The sequence below is a fragment of the Onychomys torridus genome, chromosome 4, assembly GCF_903995425.1.
Source record: "Onychomys torridus chromosome 4, mOncTor1.1, whole genome shotgun sequence".
Taxonomy (NCBI): Eukaryota; Metazoa; Chordata; class Mammalia; order Rodentia; family Cricetidae; genus Onychomys; species Onychomys torridus.
Window position 1 is genome coordinate 60,442,762 of NC_050446.1, and position 19,908 is coordinate 60,462,669.

General features: G+C 36.8%; 1 protein-coding gene across 1 annotated transcript; it reads right to left on the bottom strand.

Annotated features, from left to right (window-relative positions):
* Positions 1 to 3,249: 3,249 nt before the first annotated feature.
* Positions 3,250 to 19,618, bottom strand: Zswim2 (zinc finger SWIM-type containing 2). The gene is made up of 9 exons (XM_036183385.1): positions 19,454 to 19,618; positions 18,218 to 18,294; positions 16,552 to 16,592; positions 12,104 to 12,314; positions 10,579 to 10,830; positions 7,784 to 7,868; positions 6,095 to 6,204; positions 5,036 to 5,189; positions 3,250 to 4,059 (listed from the first exon to the last, which is right to left on the bottom strand). The coding sequence occupies exons 1-9, from the start codon at positions 19,616 to 19,618 to the stop codon at positions 3,250 to 3,252; spliced, it is 1,905 nt and encodes a 634-aa protein (XP_036039278.1).
* Between the last annotated feature and the right edge of the window lie 290 nt (positions 19,619 to 19,908).

The following is a 19,908-nucleotide window of genomic DNA, read 5'->3' on the forward strand; positions in this document are numbered from 1 at the left end:
TCTGAACTAAGAGATCATTTACCCCAGGTTGCTTTCTGTTGCTGTTATAAACATCATTGCCCAAAGCAACTTTGGGAGGAAAAGATTTGGCTTATACTTCCCTGTTAACAGAGTTGTAAAGTGGGCTGGTTTCATTTGCAACCCATCACAACATGGACTCATCCAGTGTTGGCCATTAGCAATGTCAAAGGACAATTGCTCGAACAAAGAGCTCAGAGTCCCATGTTATCCTCCAGTTTTGGACCACTGACCTCCCTTTAGCTTACAGCTATGAGTTGACTGTGAGAAGCAAAAACCCTGCACCTTGTTTCTGAATGGGTCAGCTGAGTAGGAAGGTTAAAATGGAAGTGCAGGGCAGCTAGTCACTTAGCAGTGGTAAGGAAAAAGAGATCTTTTTCTTCTCCCAGTAGGTGGAGTTACGTCAGTACCTTCACCAATGTGTTGGTCCCATTCCTTCATTACACACTAGGTTATCCATTCTTCCGGGACTGGCCAGCCTGCTAGGAAAGTCACTGCCTATGAGACTGTACTACGTTAGTGGGGGGCATTTCTCCTTTTGTCAAAAGCAAGAAGATACTCTGCCTGAAATGTGTCTAACAAAGTAACAACGAAATTAGCTAACGTCTCTTTGAGTCACCGAAATTCACATCCTAAACTGTGATTAATGCTTGCGCTTGGTATGGCATTAGGTCAGGTGTATTTTGTATGTAGCATACTATGGCAGTAATGAAATCCAAAGTCATTCTGAAACCTTCACAAACAAGTTTGCCTAGCATAAGAATAGAACCATTTTATCTTCCTTACAAAACTATTTTACAGCATTGTTTCTCCTGGCTAGCTTCTGGATGTCAGTCTGTTCTTTTGTAACTCTTGCACAGTTTTGCTTTCTAAAACATTTTATCTCTAGGGATGATTTTGAGAAGACTGCAATATTTGTTAGAAAATTAATAATATTTGGCTAACTGAAAAATTACTTTGTCATTTCCTTAAGTTACGTTTCAAACAATTAGATAAATTCTGGGTTTGCTGATAAATATATTTGACTATTTATTTGAATACCAGAACAAGCCAACCTTTCATTCAGCTTTAAAATGCAGCTCATGTTCAAATTCATTGTTGCTACATTTGCTATAATTACTCCTCTTTTCAATTAGTCTCAAGTTAATTAATAATTTTTAAAAATTCAAATGTCTCCTACATTCTTTCCTTCCCTTCTTCCAGGAGGGTTCTCTGATCTCTGAGAGAGGAACCTAATGGAGACTTTCAACTTAGACTCTTTCTCTGCATAATGTCTGGCTGTGAGTCTCTGCACCTGCCCCCATCTGCTGCTGGAGGAAGCCTCTTTGATGACTGGACAAGGCACTGATATATGGATACAGCAGAATATCATTAGCCATCATTTCATTGATTTTTCCCAGTTGTGTTTGGTTCTACCCTAGATCTCTGGGTTATCCAGTCTCTGGTTCCTGGCCATCCAGGCGGTGTAGAGCATGAGCTCCCTCTCTTGCCATGGGGCTCAAGTTAAACCAACTATTATTTGGCCACTCCCACATGTTCTTCACCATCGTTGCCCCAACACATCTTGCAGGCAAGTGTGTCTCTGACTTGACTGCCTGCTCTTGGAACTCTTCTCCTCTCCTTGGGTTGCCTTGTCCAGCCTTGATGTGAGGGCTTTGGCCTTGTGTTTTTTGTCATGGTTTGTTGTCTTCTCTTGGAGGCTTGCTTTTTTTCTGAAGAGGAAATGAAGGGGGAGTGGATTTGGGGAAGAGGGGGGCTGTGGGTAGGGAGCTGGAAGGAGTGGAGGGAGGGGAAACTATGGTCAGGAGGAACTGTATGAGAGAAGAATCTATCTTCAATTAAAAAAAATGCCATTTTCTTTTTTTTTAGTGCAAAATAAATGATTTTAATTCTTAGCTTTTTAATGGACACACAGTTGTTCATTTAAAATATTAAATATTAGTCTTCAAACGCCATTTTCAAAGAGCATCCATACATTTAGAGCTGTCTGACAAAGCTGTGTGTTCCGTTATCATCACGACAAAAACATGGGAGGTTTCCTTCCGTGGTACAGATAATAAAAATCAACGATATCACGGTGTTTAAAAAGCACTGTTTGAGGGCTTTCAAGGTTGATTAGTGGGTTAACACACTTGCTGACAAGTTTGATGATGTAAGCTAGATCCCTGGAACCCACATGCTGGAAGGAAAGAGCTAACTAGCATCCACAAGCTTTCCTTTGATTCCATACGCTTGACATTGAGCGTGTGCATTCATACACATATACACATAAAATGCAGAGTGTTATTTGAGAGGCTCGGGAGATGGCTCAATTAACAAGTGCTTGCCACACAAACAGGAACCCAAGCCCGAGCCTCAGCACCTATGTTAAAAAAAAAAAAGCTGCCTGTAGTGTTTGTAATCCCAGCACCACAAAGGCAGAATAGGAATCCCTGGGGCTCTGTGGACAGCCAAGTGCAGCTGAATCCAAGAGCCCCAGTCTTAGTGAGAGAGACCTGACTAAAAAGATAAAGTCGATGTCTACTGATGTCTACTGTGTTGGCTCCTGCTGTCCACATGTGAACCCTCCCTCTCAATCCTAAAGTTTCTATCAAGTATTTCAAAAAGTCATAAAATATAAAAATAAAATAAGCATCTAAAAGTTATATTTTTTCAGAAGCAAGGATTATTTTAAAATAGCTCAGGTTTAGAAAAGAAATCATAAAATACACATTTCTTAAAATTAAAATGGCAAAACCATGTGTCATTGTTTATTGCATTATGTTTCATTTCATATGTAATAAAACTCCTTTAAGGAAACCTAAAAAAAAGTCACTACTACTATCTTTGTATAGGTTTGAAGTGATTGTGTAAGAAAATGAGAAATCTATGTAGTTCCCCAAAGTAATCCTGCATGTAGTGTTATCCTCTGGCCTTTTCAGAGCAGTGACTCAAAGCAGGGGAGAATCTGTTTCTTTTGTGAAAAGGAGCATAAAATAAGATATGAATGCTCTATTACTTATTCACAATTCATAACATCTTGAGTATTCTCATTAAAACACATATTGTATAGTCTCCCATGTAACAGGGTGACCTCTATAAGCTTAGTAAGGTACTCAGAGACAGGTAGGCAAAAATGGCAATAGAATATTTTATATACATCTGTCAAGAGTGTACATGACTTATGTTCTACAAGTAAAATATTTGCATATTAAATATTCAAAATTTTATGATGTAATAAAGATACTTTTTTCATAATTGAATTCCTTTCATTATTAAAGACAGAGCAGCGCTTTGTGTTTGTAAAGGGGGGTGTGCAGGTCGTCTGGGTGGACGGCTATATTTTTGTCTAACTTTCCCTGTGGGATTGCTAGGTCTTTTAGACAGACTAAGTTTTGTTGTACCACAGTTGATAGGAAGATTTAACTCTTCTGTAGGTAAGGTACTTGATCTTTTGTCTTGTCTTACGTTAGTACCGAGAGATTTCTTTGTATTATAGTTCACATGTTCACAACCTCTCGTTGTCTTTTGACTCTTACCAGTGAGGTAGTTTTCATAGACTTGTGGGCTTCCCCTTCCAGTAAGACAAATATTATCCTTATGAGAAAGGGAGGGAAGAAATGTTTGAGAGGATATTTGCCCCAATGACCCAGTGGCTGGATCTTGCAGATGTGTGGAGAAATGTTGACCAACTTTATATCCATAGACTAATTTTCTTGAATCTGAATTATCTAATTTGACTGAGCATAGGTCATCTATTGTTAAATTCTGATAGTTGTCTGATGGACTTTGGAATGTAGTCAATGTTTGAGAATTACACTGAGGAATGCTAGGTAAAATTCTAGTTCTATTTTGTTGTAAAACTAACCCAGTACCAGGAATAAAAAGATTTGGCTCTTGCTGCTTTGACAAACAGGTGATGTCTTTGTTTGAAGCCAACTGATGGGTTTGTCCATCCAAGGTGGCGCCTTTCCAGATCAGAGGGTTGTATATGACTTGTCTGTCTATAGGGCATGCATTGCACTTGTAGAATAGCCAATTGTCAATACATTTCCTGTGAAACTTGAAACAAAATGTTGCAAGTTAATCAGATCTACAGTAACACAACTTACATAAAAATTTCCAGCCTAGTTGTATATGCAAACTATTGAGCAAAAAGGAAGATAATTCTAACTTGTCAAGTTTAAAGAAAATATTTTTGAACAAGTTTTTTTTTTTTTTTTTTTTTTTTTTTTATAAATACAGTGCCTATACTGACTGATTTCATTTCCACAGCAAAATGCTAAGCCCTTTATATATATCATCTTTATAACTTGGTTAGAAACTCACCATTCAAGGTATTTTTTTCATGCTAATTACTTCTAATGAAAGAAAACACTTAAAAATTAAAAAGTTATAACCAACTAGAATTGAAAAAATGAGTCTAACAATTATGAGATGCAAAACAACACACACAGTTTTGGTTATAAAAAATACTATCAGAAAGTTGAAGTGTGACTTTAAAGCTCTACATGTTTATTTAAGCGATGTTATTTCAGGAAAAATAGGGTTATTAACTATGGCTGACAAGTGACATTGGACTTCGATTCTAGTGAGTCCATAAGAATAATTTTCAATAATACAATAGAACCCAAGGTTTTCTTGAGTCAGAGATGATAAGTCTAGTGAGTCCTTATGAATAATTTTCAATTAAGGCACTTCGATTTCATCTAGAGAACTGTAAAACCACATGGTGCAATTCTAAGATTCTATAGACTTTTTTCATGTCACATGTAAAGAAAGCACATAAAAGAATGCAGTTAAAATACCATTTATCCTAACGAGACGGTGTATAAAGAAGCAAGTCTTCCTCGGTGCAAATCTGTCATGAGGGACAAGCTACATCTCTGCCACATCTTATCCATATGTGCTGTGGCAGCGAGAAAGCATCTCTGCACAGAGCACAATCAAAAAATCAAAGGGGGAAACTTAAACTGCCGCTTCATTCATGAGAAATGGCCCTTTAGTAAAAGTAAAATGAGAAGGACATAGCTTTTACCTTGTGAGTACATGGTAGCAGTCTTGTATATTGACCAAGACAAAATGACTTCAAACAAAGTCGACACTGGTACCCTGGAGCAAGCAGCTTGCTGTTCTTTGTAATCAGCAGGAGAGGCAGTGCCTTTACAACATGTTTTGGTGTGCAAAACTGACTGAATGAAGATAGATAGAGACACCTGAGTGCCCATATGTGATAACACATGAGAATGCAATTCAGAGCACAAATTTTCTACATGCATAATACAATGGAACTCAAGGTTTTCTTGAGTCAGAGATAATAAGTCTGTTGTACAGATCCTGAATCTGGTAGAGCCAACTTCATAAGGAACACATTGTAATTTAGCCACATCAAGTAGAAATATTAATGAGATTTTTGTTTATACTTTAAATTCAATAAAAGGACAAAAATCTGAGGGTAAAAAGCTGAGATTATTTCACTTCTAAGTATATAGTTAGACATACGTTTAGAAAATTCAAAGTAATTTACTTGTCAACTGGTGAAGTGGACAAGAGTGAGCTCAAATATTCAAGGGTACTAATGTCAATTGGTAAATGACAATTTATGAGAAAATTCATTTCGGGGTGTACATGCTTACTCCAATATTCTTAGAATAACAGTGCAACTTTAAAAGTACTGGTTAACATCAAGGTATTCAGTGCCTCTAGCAAGTGGTAAAACAGAGAAAATGGTATTTAAACAATAGCACATTTAAAGGAGATATTTTGGATCATATTCACAGAAAAGATAACATTTTGTGTTATCTACAGATAAATGCCCACAATGGTATAAAAATTATTCCTGTTTCAAAAATGAGAAAACATGCAGAGAGAAGAAAAGTTTGTGTCCCCAAAGCCATCTGACAGCCTGTACTTGACCAGGACTGGACTCGAGCAGACTGACTCAAGTCTCTTGCTCTTCTGTAGGGTGTGAAATGTTACTTGGAATACATATGCAATTGCTCAACAAATGTGAAACCAAGGAACACATTTAATCCATTCAAATAAAAAATTATTCAAAGACCCTGCGACGTAAGAAGTGTAAAGCTGAGACTCTCACCCTTGCTTTTCCTGAAGATAAGGTGTATTTTCTTCTCCCTCATTTTTAATATCTAAATATTTTACAACATCTGATTTTTTTTCTACTAATCTCCATTTTTGATTTCTCTTCTGAAATAGGTGGAAAATGAGTAGATGTTATTTTGTAAGTCATAAAAAATAGTTTTCTGATTAAATTATCAAGGTTGCATATGGATAATATAATATTGTAAAATGCTCGTTATAAGAATATCTATTTTATCACATTAAAATTATAAGTTACTAGTGTATCTCCTGTCCTACTGTGAGGCTACTAGAATGACTTTACTTTCTTCTTTTCAACACTGAGGGTTTAACCAACGGAACACTGAGCATTACACACTACTTTGAATTCATTAATTTATTTTTAATTTCAAAAAGTTACTTATTTTATGTGTATGAGTGCTTTGCCTACATGTATGTCTGTGTACCACATACATGCCTGTATCTATGGAGGACAGAGCAGGACACTGGATCCCTTGGAACTGGAGTTACAGAAATGTTCTGAGTCACCATATGGGTCCTCCAGAAGAGCAGCAAGTATCCAGATCTTGACCACTGAAAAAATCTCTCTCTTTTTTTATTTTATAAGTTCTGAGGCAGGATTTCCTAAGTTGTGCTGATTGGCTTCAAATTTGTAATACCCAGCCTTCTGAGTAGCTGGGATTATAAGCATGTACTACCATGACCAACATCACTGCTTCTCCTCCTATTTTCCTTATTTTATCTAGTGTTCTCTCTCTCTCTCTACCCCTCTCTCCTTCCTCTTTTCTCTCCCTCCGCCTCCCTACCCTGTCCCCCCATCCCGCCCCTTGCCATGCGTGTAAATGCCATGGTACTTGCATTGAAGACAGACGTTAAATTACAGGAATAGATCCTCTCTGTCCACCATGTAGGTCCCAGGGATTAAACTTGAATCACTAGGCTTGATAGCAAACACCTTTACCCATTGAGACATTTTGCAGGCGTGCCCAGTTCTTCTTAATATAAAAATATCATTATAATCATAGGTGTTTTATTTTATGGTAAGGAAAAGGTATCATTATTCAGCATCAGGATATATACATATATATCTGTGTGAATACTCACACACATATCTATCTATCTATCTATCTACATATATATATATGTGTATATATATATATATATATATATATATATATATATATATATATATAAATCATGCTAGGTTTCACTAAGTAGTTCAGACTAGCCTCAAACCTGTGACTGTCCTGCCTTAGCCTCCTGAGTGCTGAGATGAAGGTCTGTGCAACCACACCTGGCTTCCAGAGATGCTTTTAAATAGTTCACAGGATGCCTGGAAATTCTGTGTATTATTTTTGTGGGCATGAGAAATTTTAATAGAAAATCATAATGGTTGTCAGAAATGTTGTGATAAGCCTGCCCACAGATTGGGGGCTCTATAATTCATTTTCAGGCTGAGGGCTATAGTGCCCATTTTTAAGGTTTCTTTGTGATACAGTGATTGTTATTTTATAAAGCATCAGTACAAAAATTGCTTGTTTTGTGCACACAAGAGAATTCTAAAAAGTAATTTTTAAATCCAAAGTCAGTTAGTTCACTCCAGAGTGTTGTGTACTTTTTGTGCTCCTAGATTTATGTATTTTTACAACATGACAAATGCCACATTCAATTTAAGTGCACACCTTACCTCACGAAATGCAAAAGTGTGGGCAAGATGGCGGCAGCTGTCGAAGCATTCTTGGCATAAGTGATACTCCACACAATCAGTGCACCTGAAACATGACCCATCAAGACACAAGAGAGAAAAACCCAGTCATTGCCATGGTGTTGCCTCATCTTCCTGCGAATGATCCACACTTGGCAAAATCCACTCTGGTTACATTGAAAATTAATTTCCTATTGCTTCTGTAGGATTGTCTATAAGTTTGTTAGCTTAAATAACACTCATGTATTATCAGACAGTTCTGTAGAATGTAGAATGGAAGCTTGATGAGTCTCAAAAGGATAAAAATAAGGTGCTGGGCTGGCCGTGCCACCTTCTGAGGCTTCAGAGGAACATTGTTTCCTTGGCTGTACCGCATTCTAAAGGCAGCTTACACTTCCTAGCTTGTGGTCCTTACTCCATTTTTAATGTGATTAGTGGCACTATCTGCCATTCTTCCACAGCCATATTTCCTTGTCACTTTCCATGCTCTCTTCAACTTTCAACTTGTGATTATGTTGGGCTTATCCAGGTTGGAGTCATCTTATTTAAAGATTTAAAGGTTAATTAATAAGAAACCTTAACTCTGTTGCAACCTTAATTCCCCTTGACATGTAACCAGACATTCAAATTCTGTGATAAGCCTGTGAATACGCGCTTGGAGACTTACTAATTTTCCTCCTCCAAGTCCTTTCTATGATCCTTTTCCAGATCAATTTAGGCCCCAGTGATGTCTTTCCCTAGCGTTCCATGGGACCTAAACCCATAGACCTATGATTTATCATATGTCTGTGTACCACTGATTTCCGGTTGTTTCATGAAGGATAGGGTTACATTTAGCAGGAATCTTTGACCAAAGAATCATATTCTTTTTTCCTCCCCACAAAAAGATAAATGTATGAAGTCTCAACAAAAACTATTAACATAATTTTAAAATGTAGCTTTTCACAGAAGCCCATTTTCAAGCTTATACTATTGGCAAAAATTTTACCACATAGGATTTCAGTTTACTTGCTTCAAAATTCACCAAATAAATATTGTGGGCATTAGCCAGACAAGTTTATTTTTAAATTCAATTTTTCTAATGTTTAAAAAGCTATTTCCCTGAGAAATAAGAAAAAATGTCCTCAGATGTTTCAGAAAACCCAAGTGTTTATTTATTATTACTACTCATATGTGTAGTTCCTTAGTAATTAGCATCACAAGCCAGCAATGCTGCAATTCTTTTGCTACATCAGAGTAGGCTGGGATAAAAACTTAAATAACTCTGCACTTCAACATACTTCCAATGTTTTATGAACTAGCCTAAAAAAATGAGTCAGCTGTGTCATGACACACTAACAAAGAGGCAACTAGGGCTTATATTTCACAGAATCAGCCTTTTGGGTTGTGAAACGCTTGATTACTTGAACAAAGGGTGGAAGATGGAGTTACAATTGTCACACATGCAGCTTTTATTTGTAATCGAGGAATAAGCTGTTACAAGTAGTTGTTAGCCAAATCCATGGACAAGTCATGAGAAGCTATCGTCAGATGACACTGAGCAGGGAAGCATGGCGCGGAAAGAGTTACCTTAGCCATTTCTGAAAGGACAGTCCACCAGGGCAGAAAACCGACAACACCCTGCAGAGGAGTTAGCCACCCTCAACAAATCCATGGCTGCAGTATTTGACCATCTTTCATAGAATCAGCTGAGCCACATATTAACCCTTTGAGGGATACATGAGTATAAGGGCCAGGAATTTCCTGCTTTGTCCCATGGCTCCTCTTCACAGCCTTCTCTGCCACATACAGTATTTGGTCCCTAACTGTTCCAATCCACTTTTCATGAAAATGATTAAACTGTCCACACAACACCTGCCAAAGACTACTGTTCCTAGAACCAACATTCCCGACCTAGCCCACCTCATGCTAAATGTCTGAACAAGTTCTGTCCTTCTCTTGCTCAATTTAGATCACTCCCTGGGGCCCTCTCAGGACAGCCATTTTTTTCCATACTAATTTCCATTAATATGATTAATTTTCTTCTGTGTTGCATAGAAAACAGGATTAAAATTGAAGAAAAAAAAGGTATAAAGTACTATTGGGATGAAAAAAGCATTCTGGTTTTATCAGAAAGTTAAAAAATATTTAATTTGGCTCATCATAGTAAGTACATTGATATATTTCAGAAAAATTGTAATAAAGATTGAAACAAAACATTCTTTAAAAATATATAACTTAAAATGTTGTTCAAGAAAACATGGTTATCCAGGCATAGCAGTTGTGTAGTGGTGGCAATTATAGGAAGGTTTGGGGGCTGTACATAAAAGAGTCCAACTTTTTTCTCTACTAATAACATTGCTTTTGTTATTACTGAGGTAACTATGAATGAAAACAAGGCCAATACTCAAAGTAGATGGAATATAGTCTGTAATTTGGGGCAGGTGGAAATGGATGAAAAATTCAGCCTAATCAATTACTATTCTATTACTATTAGGAGACTTGGGCAATGACTCCCCTCATCCATAGTCTATAGTACTATAGGTCGTGAGATATCTAGCAGGACCCTGAACATGGAAACTCAGCTGGGCCAAAGACATGAGAATAATGTCGGAGCTTCCAGGTCCTGCTTCATTGTCAACCCATATGAGAATGCAAAGCCAATGCTCCTGCAAAAATGAGGGAAATAAAACCAAGTCCCAAACCAGCTGTCATCGCACAAGGCAAATATGGAGGAGAGAAAGGTGGGCAGCTTAAAGAGGCTATAACGCTGAGTTATGACTCTGCTGGGGACTTACCTGTAGCACTTCCCCTCGATGGGTAGCTGTCTGCAGTTATTACAGGGAATCCCCAGGTGCCTGTCTAGTCGTTCTTTCTCAGACATAGTCAACAGTTTGTTAGAGTTTTTGAATTCCTCCAAGACAACTTTCAGTGGCGCAAACTCTTCCCTGCACAGCGGGCATTTTAACATGGAGCTGTTCAACACCATATCTTGATAACTAGCTAAGATCTTCATGCATTTTATATGAACATTATTGCCACAGCCAAATCTATCAGAAATAAAAATTCAAGTTTATCACTCATTGTATGTATGTATGAAAACACTAATTTAAATTAAAAGTCTCTCTGGGACCATCTTTATTCCTTAAAACGCACTTTGAACTGATTTATAGATACAGCTGGATTACAAAGAGACAAAAATATAATTTGTCATCTTTATCTGAATTCCAGATATAAGATTTTCCCCATTTAAAGGGAATGGTAAAAATTTTACATCGTAAAATTACATTTCATTCATAAGACCAGAAGAAGAGAAGCTTCAACACAAAGGAAAATTAAAACTGCAATTTTAAATAGAGGGTGGAGTCCTACTCTCCTTTTGTCTCTTTTGCTTTTTTTGAGAAATCATGTAACACCTTAAACCTTTGAGCAACCTCAGCTGGGAGAAATTATGTTGGGGAAGTAGTGAGTAGTTTTTCAATACTTGATGGAAGCAAGCATGTGGAAACGTGCAGAATAGGTGTAAACTATTTGGCAAGCACGCAAGAGAAAAAAAAATGAAAAGCTATCCAGCAGCCAATGGTTGCTTCAGTTCTTAAAGTGCAGCTTCGGAGTGTCATGGAAAAAAGCGTGAGTGACATTCTCTCAGTGAAGATGTCACTAAGTAAAAATTTGAACAATTTAAGTTAGAAGACAGAGTTTCTTAAGAATTGAAAAGAACATTTATAACTTCAATGTAAAATAATATTTACATTCAGAAAATACTGTTGCAGTCATATATCATTCCCCTCCCCTCTATAAGGAAAGAAAAGGGCTGGTGAGAAGGCCACATGAGTAAAGGTGCTTGGCACCCAGTGACCTGAGTTCACACTGATCCCTGGAACACACAAGGTGGAAGGAGAAAAGCAACATCTGCAAGCTGTCCTCTGACCTCCAGACATGCCAAGGCATGTATGTGTCCCTACCTCCCCAATCAATCGATCAATAGGTCAATCAATCAATCAATCAATGTAAAATAAACCTTTAAGGGCTTTTTAAAAAAAAAAACCAGAAAAGTCTTCCTATTCTTCATTACTTAGAGCAAAGGCAGGGATAACTGTGGAGTGATACTTTTAATTTTCACCCTTAAGACACAGCCCAGAAATATTTAGAGCAGTGCGTCTCATGAGACACATATTAGTAAACAAAAGAACACAAAGGAAATAGGAAATAGACACAGAGGAAGCTTTACTTTGTCTCTCAAGGAAACTCATAATGTTACTTCCTATTTTCCTGAGACTAGAATTTTCCTAAGACTTTAGAATCCAAAGATCAATCCATCACCTGCAGAAGGTGACAGGGAGTTTTTTCTCCAACAGCACCTCTTGACAAATGGGGCAGATGTCCTCTGCACTGATGTCCTTCTGTTTAAGGCAGCCATCTTCTTCCACATGTACGTTCTCACCACTTGCTCCAAGCTGGGGAGTTTGAACCCGATGTATCCCCCGTAGCAAGTTATTTATTTCTCCTTCCACAAGACCCAACTGGAAAGCAGCTAGTGAAAAATATCAAAGCCTTAGAATTTGGTGGCAAGAAAGGGAACACAAAGATGTAATAGCAGAGTGAGTTATAATTTCCTTTCAAATGATGGAAGGATAGTACCAGTTGGATTATTAGGGTCACACTGACCACTTCTTTGTGTTCTCTTTGGAAGAAAAATGGTTAGAAAAGAGTAATTTATAAAAAAAAATGATTCAATTGCCTCCCCCACTTGTTTCTCAAAGTAGTCCAGGATGTATCACAGGCTTGAGATGTGACAATGGTAACCCTGGTTTTGACATCATGGTGACATTTGGTCTTTTCATGTGTCTGTAAACAAATACCTCATCAATATACAACAGTATTAAAATAAGGGCTGGGAAAATGGCTCTTGGGTTAAGAGCACATATTACATTTGCAGAGGACACAGGTTCAGTTCCCAGACCCTTGCAATTTACAGATCTAGGGATTCCAATACTCTCTTCTGGCCTCAGCGAACATCCCCGCCCCCACCTCCATGGGGCATGCACTCAGAGACACAAACACATGCACATTTAAATGCATTAGAATGAACAGTAGTAAGAATACAGAATAGGGAAACAGGGCATGTGAACAGGTATGTTTGGCTGTTTGTTGAATGAGTGGATAATAGAGAGGTAGATCAGGTGTGCCTATTTTTCTCTTTTAGTTTTGTATCCATAGAAAAGAGTGCTTCAGTCATCAGGTTCATGTCAGATGTGGACAGTGCTCTGCAGGACAGCCCATTAGGCACTGCTCTGCCTGTACCCTAGGGGTGTACACTCTTGAGTTAGGAATTTTCTCTACCCTGCTGTGCTTACAGTCAACTGTGTTGCTGATCATATATAGTTTTAATCTTGGAACCCAAGATTCCTTCTCCCTGTCTGTGGCTCCTTCCCCTGCCCACCCCCTCTCCCTAACAGAGCACAGTTGTTAGTCCACCGAGTTCTGTTTATTTTGTATACTTTAAATACATGTAAGTTAAGTATTCTATGCAGGAACGTGAAAGCTCTGTTTTCCTGGAAAGACTCCTCTCCAATTAAACACCAAAAAAGGAACAGCCAAAAAAAAAAAAAAAAAAAGTGGTATTTTTGTTTCAATAAAGAAGCCTCGTTTCTTATCTGAGGTGACGTGGCAGGTGCAGGTGGTCTGTGGGAGGAAATCAACTTTAATTACCCAGGACTTGGAGGAGGGTTGTTTGTCATAGAGAAACAACAACATCTGCTTTCCTTAAAAAAAAAAAAAAAAAAGAATTTCACAGAAGCAGCTGCCCAGGAATTGTTCTGTGTGGTATAACACGTATTAGAAAATAACAGAAACATTTGTGATCGTATGGAAAAGCTAATACAGGAGACTAACAAGAATATTCTGCAAGATAAGAACAAGGCTGCTAGCCTTGTCGACCAACCTCAATTCATTACACAAATAAAATATCACTTATTTAATGTTCCCGTAGTCTTGTGAGCATGAGGCAAACAGAACGTCTGCATATTTTAAAAGTTTTATTTAGTGTGTGCTCCTCCCTTGCTTTAACCCACTTCTTTTCCGACTCTAATGAAATTTGCCAGGCTATCACCCACCTCCACTTGCTATTTGGACTTCTTTATGTATAAATTATCCTTTGACTGATTATTGGAAAGAAACTGAAAATTCTTTCCAAACGTTTCAGAGATTACACTTCTTTGCAAATGGGTTCCTTATGTTTTCTCCATGGCTTTTTTATTAGATTTTTTTCTTTTAAACATGTGGTTTATCTTTGTACTGTTAAACCTATTTGTTTTTCTCTTTTTCATATGTATGCATTGTTTCAATCCTTTCAAAGTTATCTTTTTGTAAATAATGGCAATAGTCTTGCAAGTTTCTTTTGCTGGCTCTTCTATTGTCTTTGTTATTATGGAATCCACATGTGGTTGTGTTCCTGCAGGTTGGAGGAGACTGTTTGGGCTTGAATTAATCATCTCTGCATCAACACACAGTTGCCTCAGTAAATTATCAAGAGATAATTTAATTCCTTTCAAGTGAATTAATCCAAGAATAAGGCAGAGACATTAAATGAAATCGATTAAATAATAATAAATGGAAATATAAATTTTCTATATTTAAAAAGCTATTTGGAGGCATTGTTGGATGTGCTGTATAGGATTGCTTGATGTGTGGGTGAGTGGAAACAATTCTCCTGCTTAATTTAGTAGTCATGAATAATTGGCTATGAATTTGCATCTGCTGTTCTTTTCATTTTGCATGACTTAGTCTGTTTTGTCTAAAATTACAGTAATATTAACATGTCAAAATGTTTCTATGTATCATTATTTTTATTAGAGACTTAAATACGTAGTTAATATCTTTAAGTTCTATTAAACATGAACCTAAAAACACAGAAAAATATTGATACACTTCTGAACTCGCTGTAAATCAGTAAAAAGTACTTAAAAGAGCAATTTGCATGAGAAGCAAGAAGCAAACAAAAATTTTAACATGTCTATTAAAAATAATGATCTGTTAGGCTAAAAAAATCAAAACAAGGAGGCTTCATCTAAAAGAATATAAAAAGTAGAAATGAAATAAATTTTGAATAATAGGTTAATTTTGATATATGATATTCAGTGGAACATTAGTCATTTGGTGAATTTATGAAAAATACATAGACTTGAAGGTAGAACGTGATAGAAATTGTGTGGGAAAAGCAGAATACAGAATTCCAACAAAACAGTTTCTGTATATGTTTATGTTTATGTGCACATATATACAATCATAAAAGCAAAATAGAAAATAAAGTTCCATATATTCTTATGGTGGTAATTTGAAAGTTTTAATGTTGTTTTTACTTATTGATAAACAATTTAATAGAATGACAGATGATTTTGTACAATATTGCATTCCAAAGAAAGCACTAGATGATATATTTAAGTTTGATTAGGAATATACTTTTGGGAGAAATAGGTTCAATATTCAAAATATTTATTTCACTAGGGAGAATAAAATTTCAAAATTAATATATAGTCAATCTAAATAATTTTATACTTCCTGAATTGATAGTTAGAAAAACAATGTCTTGTGCCTTTAAGAAATGAAAAAAAAATCCACATGAATTACTAGAATGACCCATATATAAATGTTTATTTCTGTTCAACTGGAATATAGAAGCTTGTGAAATGACATGGAAAAACAATATGAAGAATTGCAAGAATGAGACTTTTGGAGGAAGTCAAACATTTAACTTAATGTGGAAATAGAAAAGAAAATATGTAGGAGATCATATAACCTTGCCATCATGCAAGAAAGGATTTGAAGAGATGACCAAGGAGGCACAAAGGGCAGGCTGTGAAAACAGAGAAGCTGTAGAGCTGAGGAATAAGAGTTTATGGTGGTTGAACAATGGTACAAATTCCACAGATAGGAACACTTAGAAATAGGTGGGGTGTAGAATAAACAGGATCTGCAGAATGACTAGACATGGAGAATAAAGAATTGCGTGATTTTTAGGTTTAGAGAGGAAATAGGGGAAGTCAGTACATGTGGTGGTTTGAAGCAGAATATATTTGAATATATTTGAATGCTTAATCACTAGCTAGTCCTCCTGAGTGTTGGGATTAAAGGAGGGCACCATCATGCCTAGTTTAGCCAAAGTAGTTTTAAATGCAATTATGTGTCATGGTAATACTGGTATCTGAAAATTTTTATTTGTTCTATACAAAATTTGTATATAAAACCACTGTGAATTTTTGCTTAGGACAAGGTAAATTATTTTCTTCCAAATAATGCCACTGTTTCATCTCTGCTTTTCTAATTTAAATTTTGAGCAAACTTTCAAGGGAACATTTGTTATTCCGTGTCAGTTTTTATGTACTTTCATTATTAATATGTGCATGCACCTTCAGCTGAGCAGGCACCACATTGTACGAGGGGCATTCAGAGGACATTTCAGGTGGCCTGTCTTTCCTTGCAACATGTGGGTTCAGGGACTGCATTCACATCCTTGGCCTTGTGCTGCAGGTAATTCTACCTGCTGAGCCATCTTCCCGGTCCTCATCCCTGTTTTTATTAAGGATCTGAGTTTGAACGTAACATGTAAAACTTGCATTTTTATTTAAGAAGAACCTGTTTGGGGAGAGATAATTTCCAGGTTCTTTAGAAAAATAAGCATTTGAGTTTAGAATATGTTTAAATAAAAAGTTCTTATTTTTTGTTAATTTCAAATTAGTAAAAGATTAGAAAATAAAAAGCCAGAAACTTACATTCATGGTCCCTGGGAAGCTTGAATTTTTTCAACAACACCCTAATGTTCGCAAGTAGAAAAAAATTAAAACATTAATTTTGATACAATCTCAAGACATATTGTTTAAACATGTAGACTATAAAGAGAATGATTTGACTTGTAATGCAAAAAATGTTATGAATAAACTTCAACTTAATTTTATGTTAATCATAGTTGTGTTTTAAAATAAGTTGATATTAAAATTGACAAGCAAATTATGTCTGTGCTAACGAGTTTGATCAAATAGAGTGCATTTATTTTTTAAGACTCAGTCCTTCCAAGGACAGTGAAGAAATCCAGGTATTCACAATACTTTCTTTAATTTCCTTGCAAGTGAGTGACAATTAATTGTTTTTCTACACCTACCATTTTAGTGTACAATAGAAAATTTTCAACTCTCACTAAAATTGTGACTTTTAAAGAGGGAGGAAATATATACTTTAATTAATGCATCAGCATTAATTACATTAACATTAATATACACTATATACTTGGATAATATTTGCATTTAGTTTATGGTTAAAATATTATATGAAATGAGTTATGGTATATTAAAATCAGAAAACAATGACTATACCCCGCCTTGTCATAAAATAATTTTGGAGACACCTATTGTAAGTGTTATAGTGATACACTGTACATTTGAAAGGACAATGTCTTTATCTTTCTCTCAGATACAGCCAATAACCTATGTTAGCAGAGATTCAATAAAAGTGACCAAAATGGAAGAGTCTCAAACCTGGAAAGTCAAGGCCTTAGAAAGCAAGATACACAGGTATGCGCTATCATGACTGGTTATAAGTTATAAGAATGTATTTACTGGAGCTGCAAAGAATACAGGGGCTCAGTGGTTAAGAGCCCTTGTTCTTTCAGAAGACCTGGGTTCAATTCTCCACACCCACATGAAAGTTCACAACCATCTGTAACTTCAGTTCCAGGGGATCCAACATCCTCTTTTGACCTCTGTGGACACCAGGCACTCACACAGTGCATATACATACAAACAGGCAGGCAAAACACCACACACACACACACACACACACACACACACACACACACACACACACAAGATAAAATACATCTAAAAATTTTAAAATAATTTTAAAAGGGTGTATTTACTGATTTGCTGGTGTGAGTATAGAAAGACGAAGCACACTTAAGTTCCGTGTGTGGAAGATAATTACCCAATTCATAGGTTCCCCTAACACTGTAGAAGTTTCAGATTTGAGATGTGACCTTCAGTTAGAGTCCTCATTTTTATCTCAAAAATATTTATATTGAAAGTGAAAAATTTCTGAAACTTGAAATATAGAAAGCAACATGATTTTCATGATAGTGTATCTTAGGAGACAGGGAGTTATTGAAGAAAGTAATGTCTCAAGAGTAACCATAGATTTGATCATTAGATTTTACATTTGTGAACATGCTATGTATCAGTATTTTTCTAATTTATATTATTAACTTTTTCTGCTGATTTACTCATTTTTCAGACTGAATTGGAATACTTGGAATGTTAAGAAATAACATTGGTAAAGTGTGGCTATTTAATCCCCCAATACCAAACTTCTTTATTCTTGCTATACTCAAACCATGAAAAATGGTAAGATGTGTTTCCTTGTGGAAGATCGTTGCTAAGTCTCACTCACCAGCATATATGCTTACACAGTTCCCCACTCTTCAGAAATGTGGAGCAGTTGCATTCATGAGGGTTTCCTAGCAAAACCTTTAAAGACAGAAAAAAATCCCAGTTAATTTTTAGAGTTAGGATAAAACTAAGTTGATAAAATAACTATATTAAAAGAGATTTAAAGCATTAATTTAGTGACTCTGAACTGGATCTGTGATTGACTGGGACCTTCTGAGGAATATCCTTTCTTGACATTCTAGACTGAGTTTCTACTTCTGTATTCTTTGCCTTGGTCAACAACTAGCACTATGAATCAACACATTTCTTAAAGGTCATCTGTACTCAGGTGGAATTAAATCTAAAATTAAAAGCTTTCACCCCAAACCATTACATTTTTAAGGGATAGAGTTAAAGGCATTTGTTTTTTGTAAGACAGTTTGCTCACTCTGAATTTGGGGGCGGGTATCTGAACTACTTTCATTAGAGAGGATTCGACTTATTCAAGACTATACAATCTAAAACTGTTCATTAAACTCAATAAATTGTGTGATCAGCAAAGTAAGAAAGCGTGCTTTGGACAAAGTACAGAGTGATAAACTGTATCCAGTCCTCAACTATGAGGCAATAAGTTTCAAGTTCTAAAGCAACTGAGAAGTGTTCAGTAGCTCATCTTTGACAGACAAGAGGACATGTAAATATGAAATATCTGTTCTCTTTCAGCAAAATGAAATGGAACTCTTATTCACTCACAAATTTTCAAAGTATCAACATTCAAACTATCCTTTAGTGAGATGTTATAGTTTTAAAAGCCAGTAAAAGGAAAATGAACATAGTTAGAAACTATTATAGAGAACCTGACTTTAAGGAGCAAACTTTCAGATGATAGGATTTTCATTTGATTTACAGGGCTGGTGACCACTAACAAGGCGTCCAGGAATACACGTACCACAAGCCAAATATTCCTATAACCCTCTCCTAGATTTGTTTTTAATACTAAATTTAAGGTCCATCGTCTTACAGGAGTTGGACGCATCTCGAGTTCCTAACTATCAAGGAAGAACCTTTTCTGGTAAATACTCTCTCCTTTTATAACTTGCATAGTTTTAAAGTCTAGGGAGCATTTGTGGGACGAGTCCTCAGGTGAGGCCCCTGTGTGTGCAGGGTTGCCGGAAGTGGGCTTAGGTCACCTCTCCTATGCCCCTCCCCTCCTTCCTGTCCCCAAGTCCCCAAGGAAGATTGGTAGTGCCATCATTACTCGGAAATTCCCCTTTTCTGGTTCCTCCTCCCTCAGAAGAAAGCCGGTAGGGCCGATCTGTCGCAGGAGATAGATGCTGCTACTCAGCGCCTGGTCTTGCTGCCAACTGAGGCAATCATTCAAGTGTCTTCTCCTTTCTGAGGCTTTATTGCCTCCCCGAAGCATCCCCGGCGGCCGAGGCGCCACTGAGCTAGGCTTTCTGCGGCATCTTGGGTCTCTATAGAAACAGCGTGCAGCACGGTTGCCTTGGCGACGGTAGCTCTGCCCTAGGCGCTCCAGTGTGCCTTGCTATAGTTGGGGCGGGAGAGGTTTCCGAAGTATACCTGCAGACTTTCAAAACCCGGGGCCACAGGCACAGCGGCAAGCTCCTTGCTCTTGTTGCTGATTTGCTCACAGGCAGAACTGGTGAAATCAGTACGGTGGGGTAGTCGCAAGCCCAGTTACAGTGTGGCTCT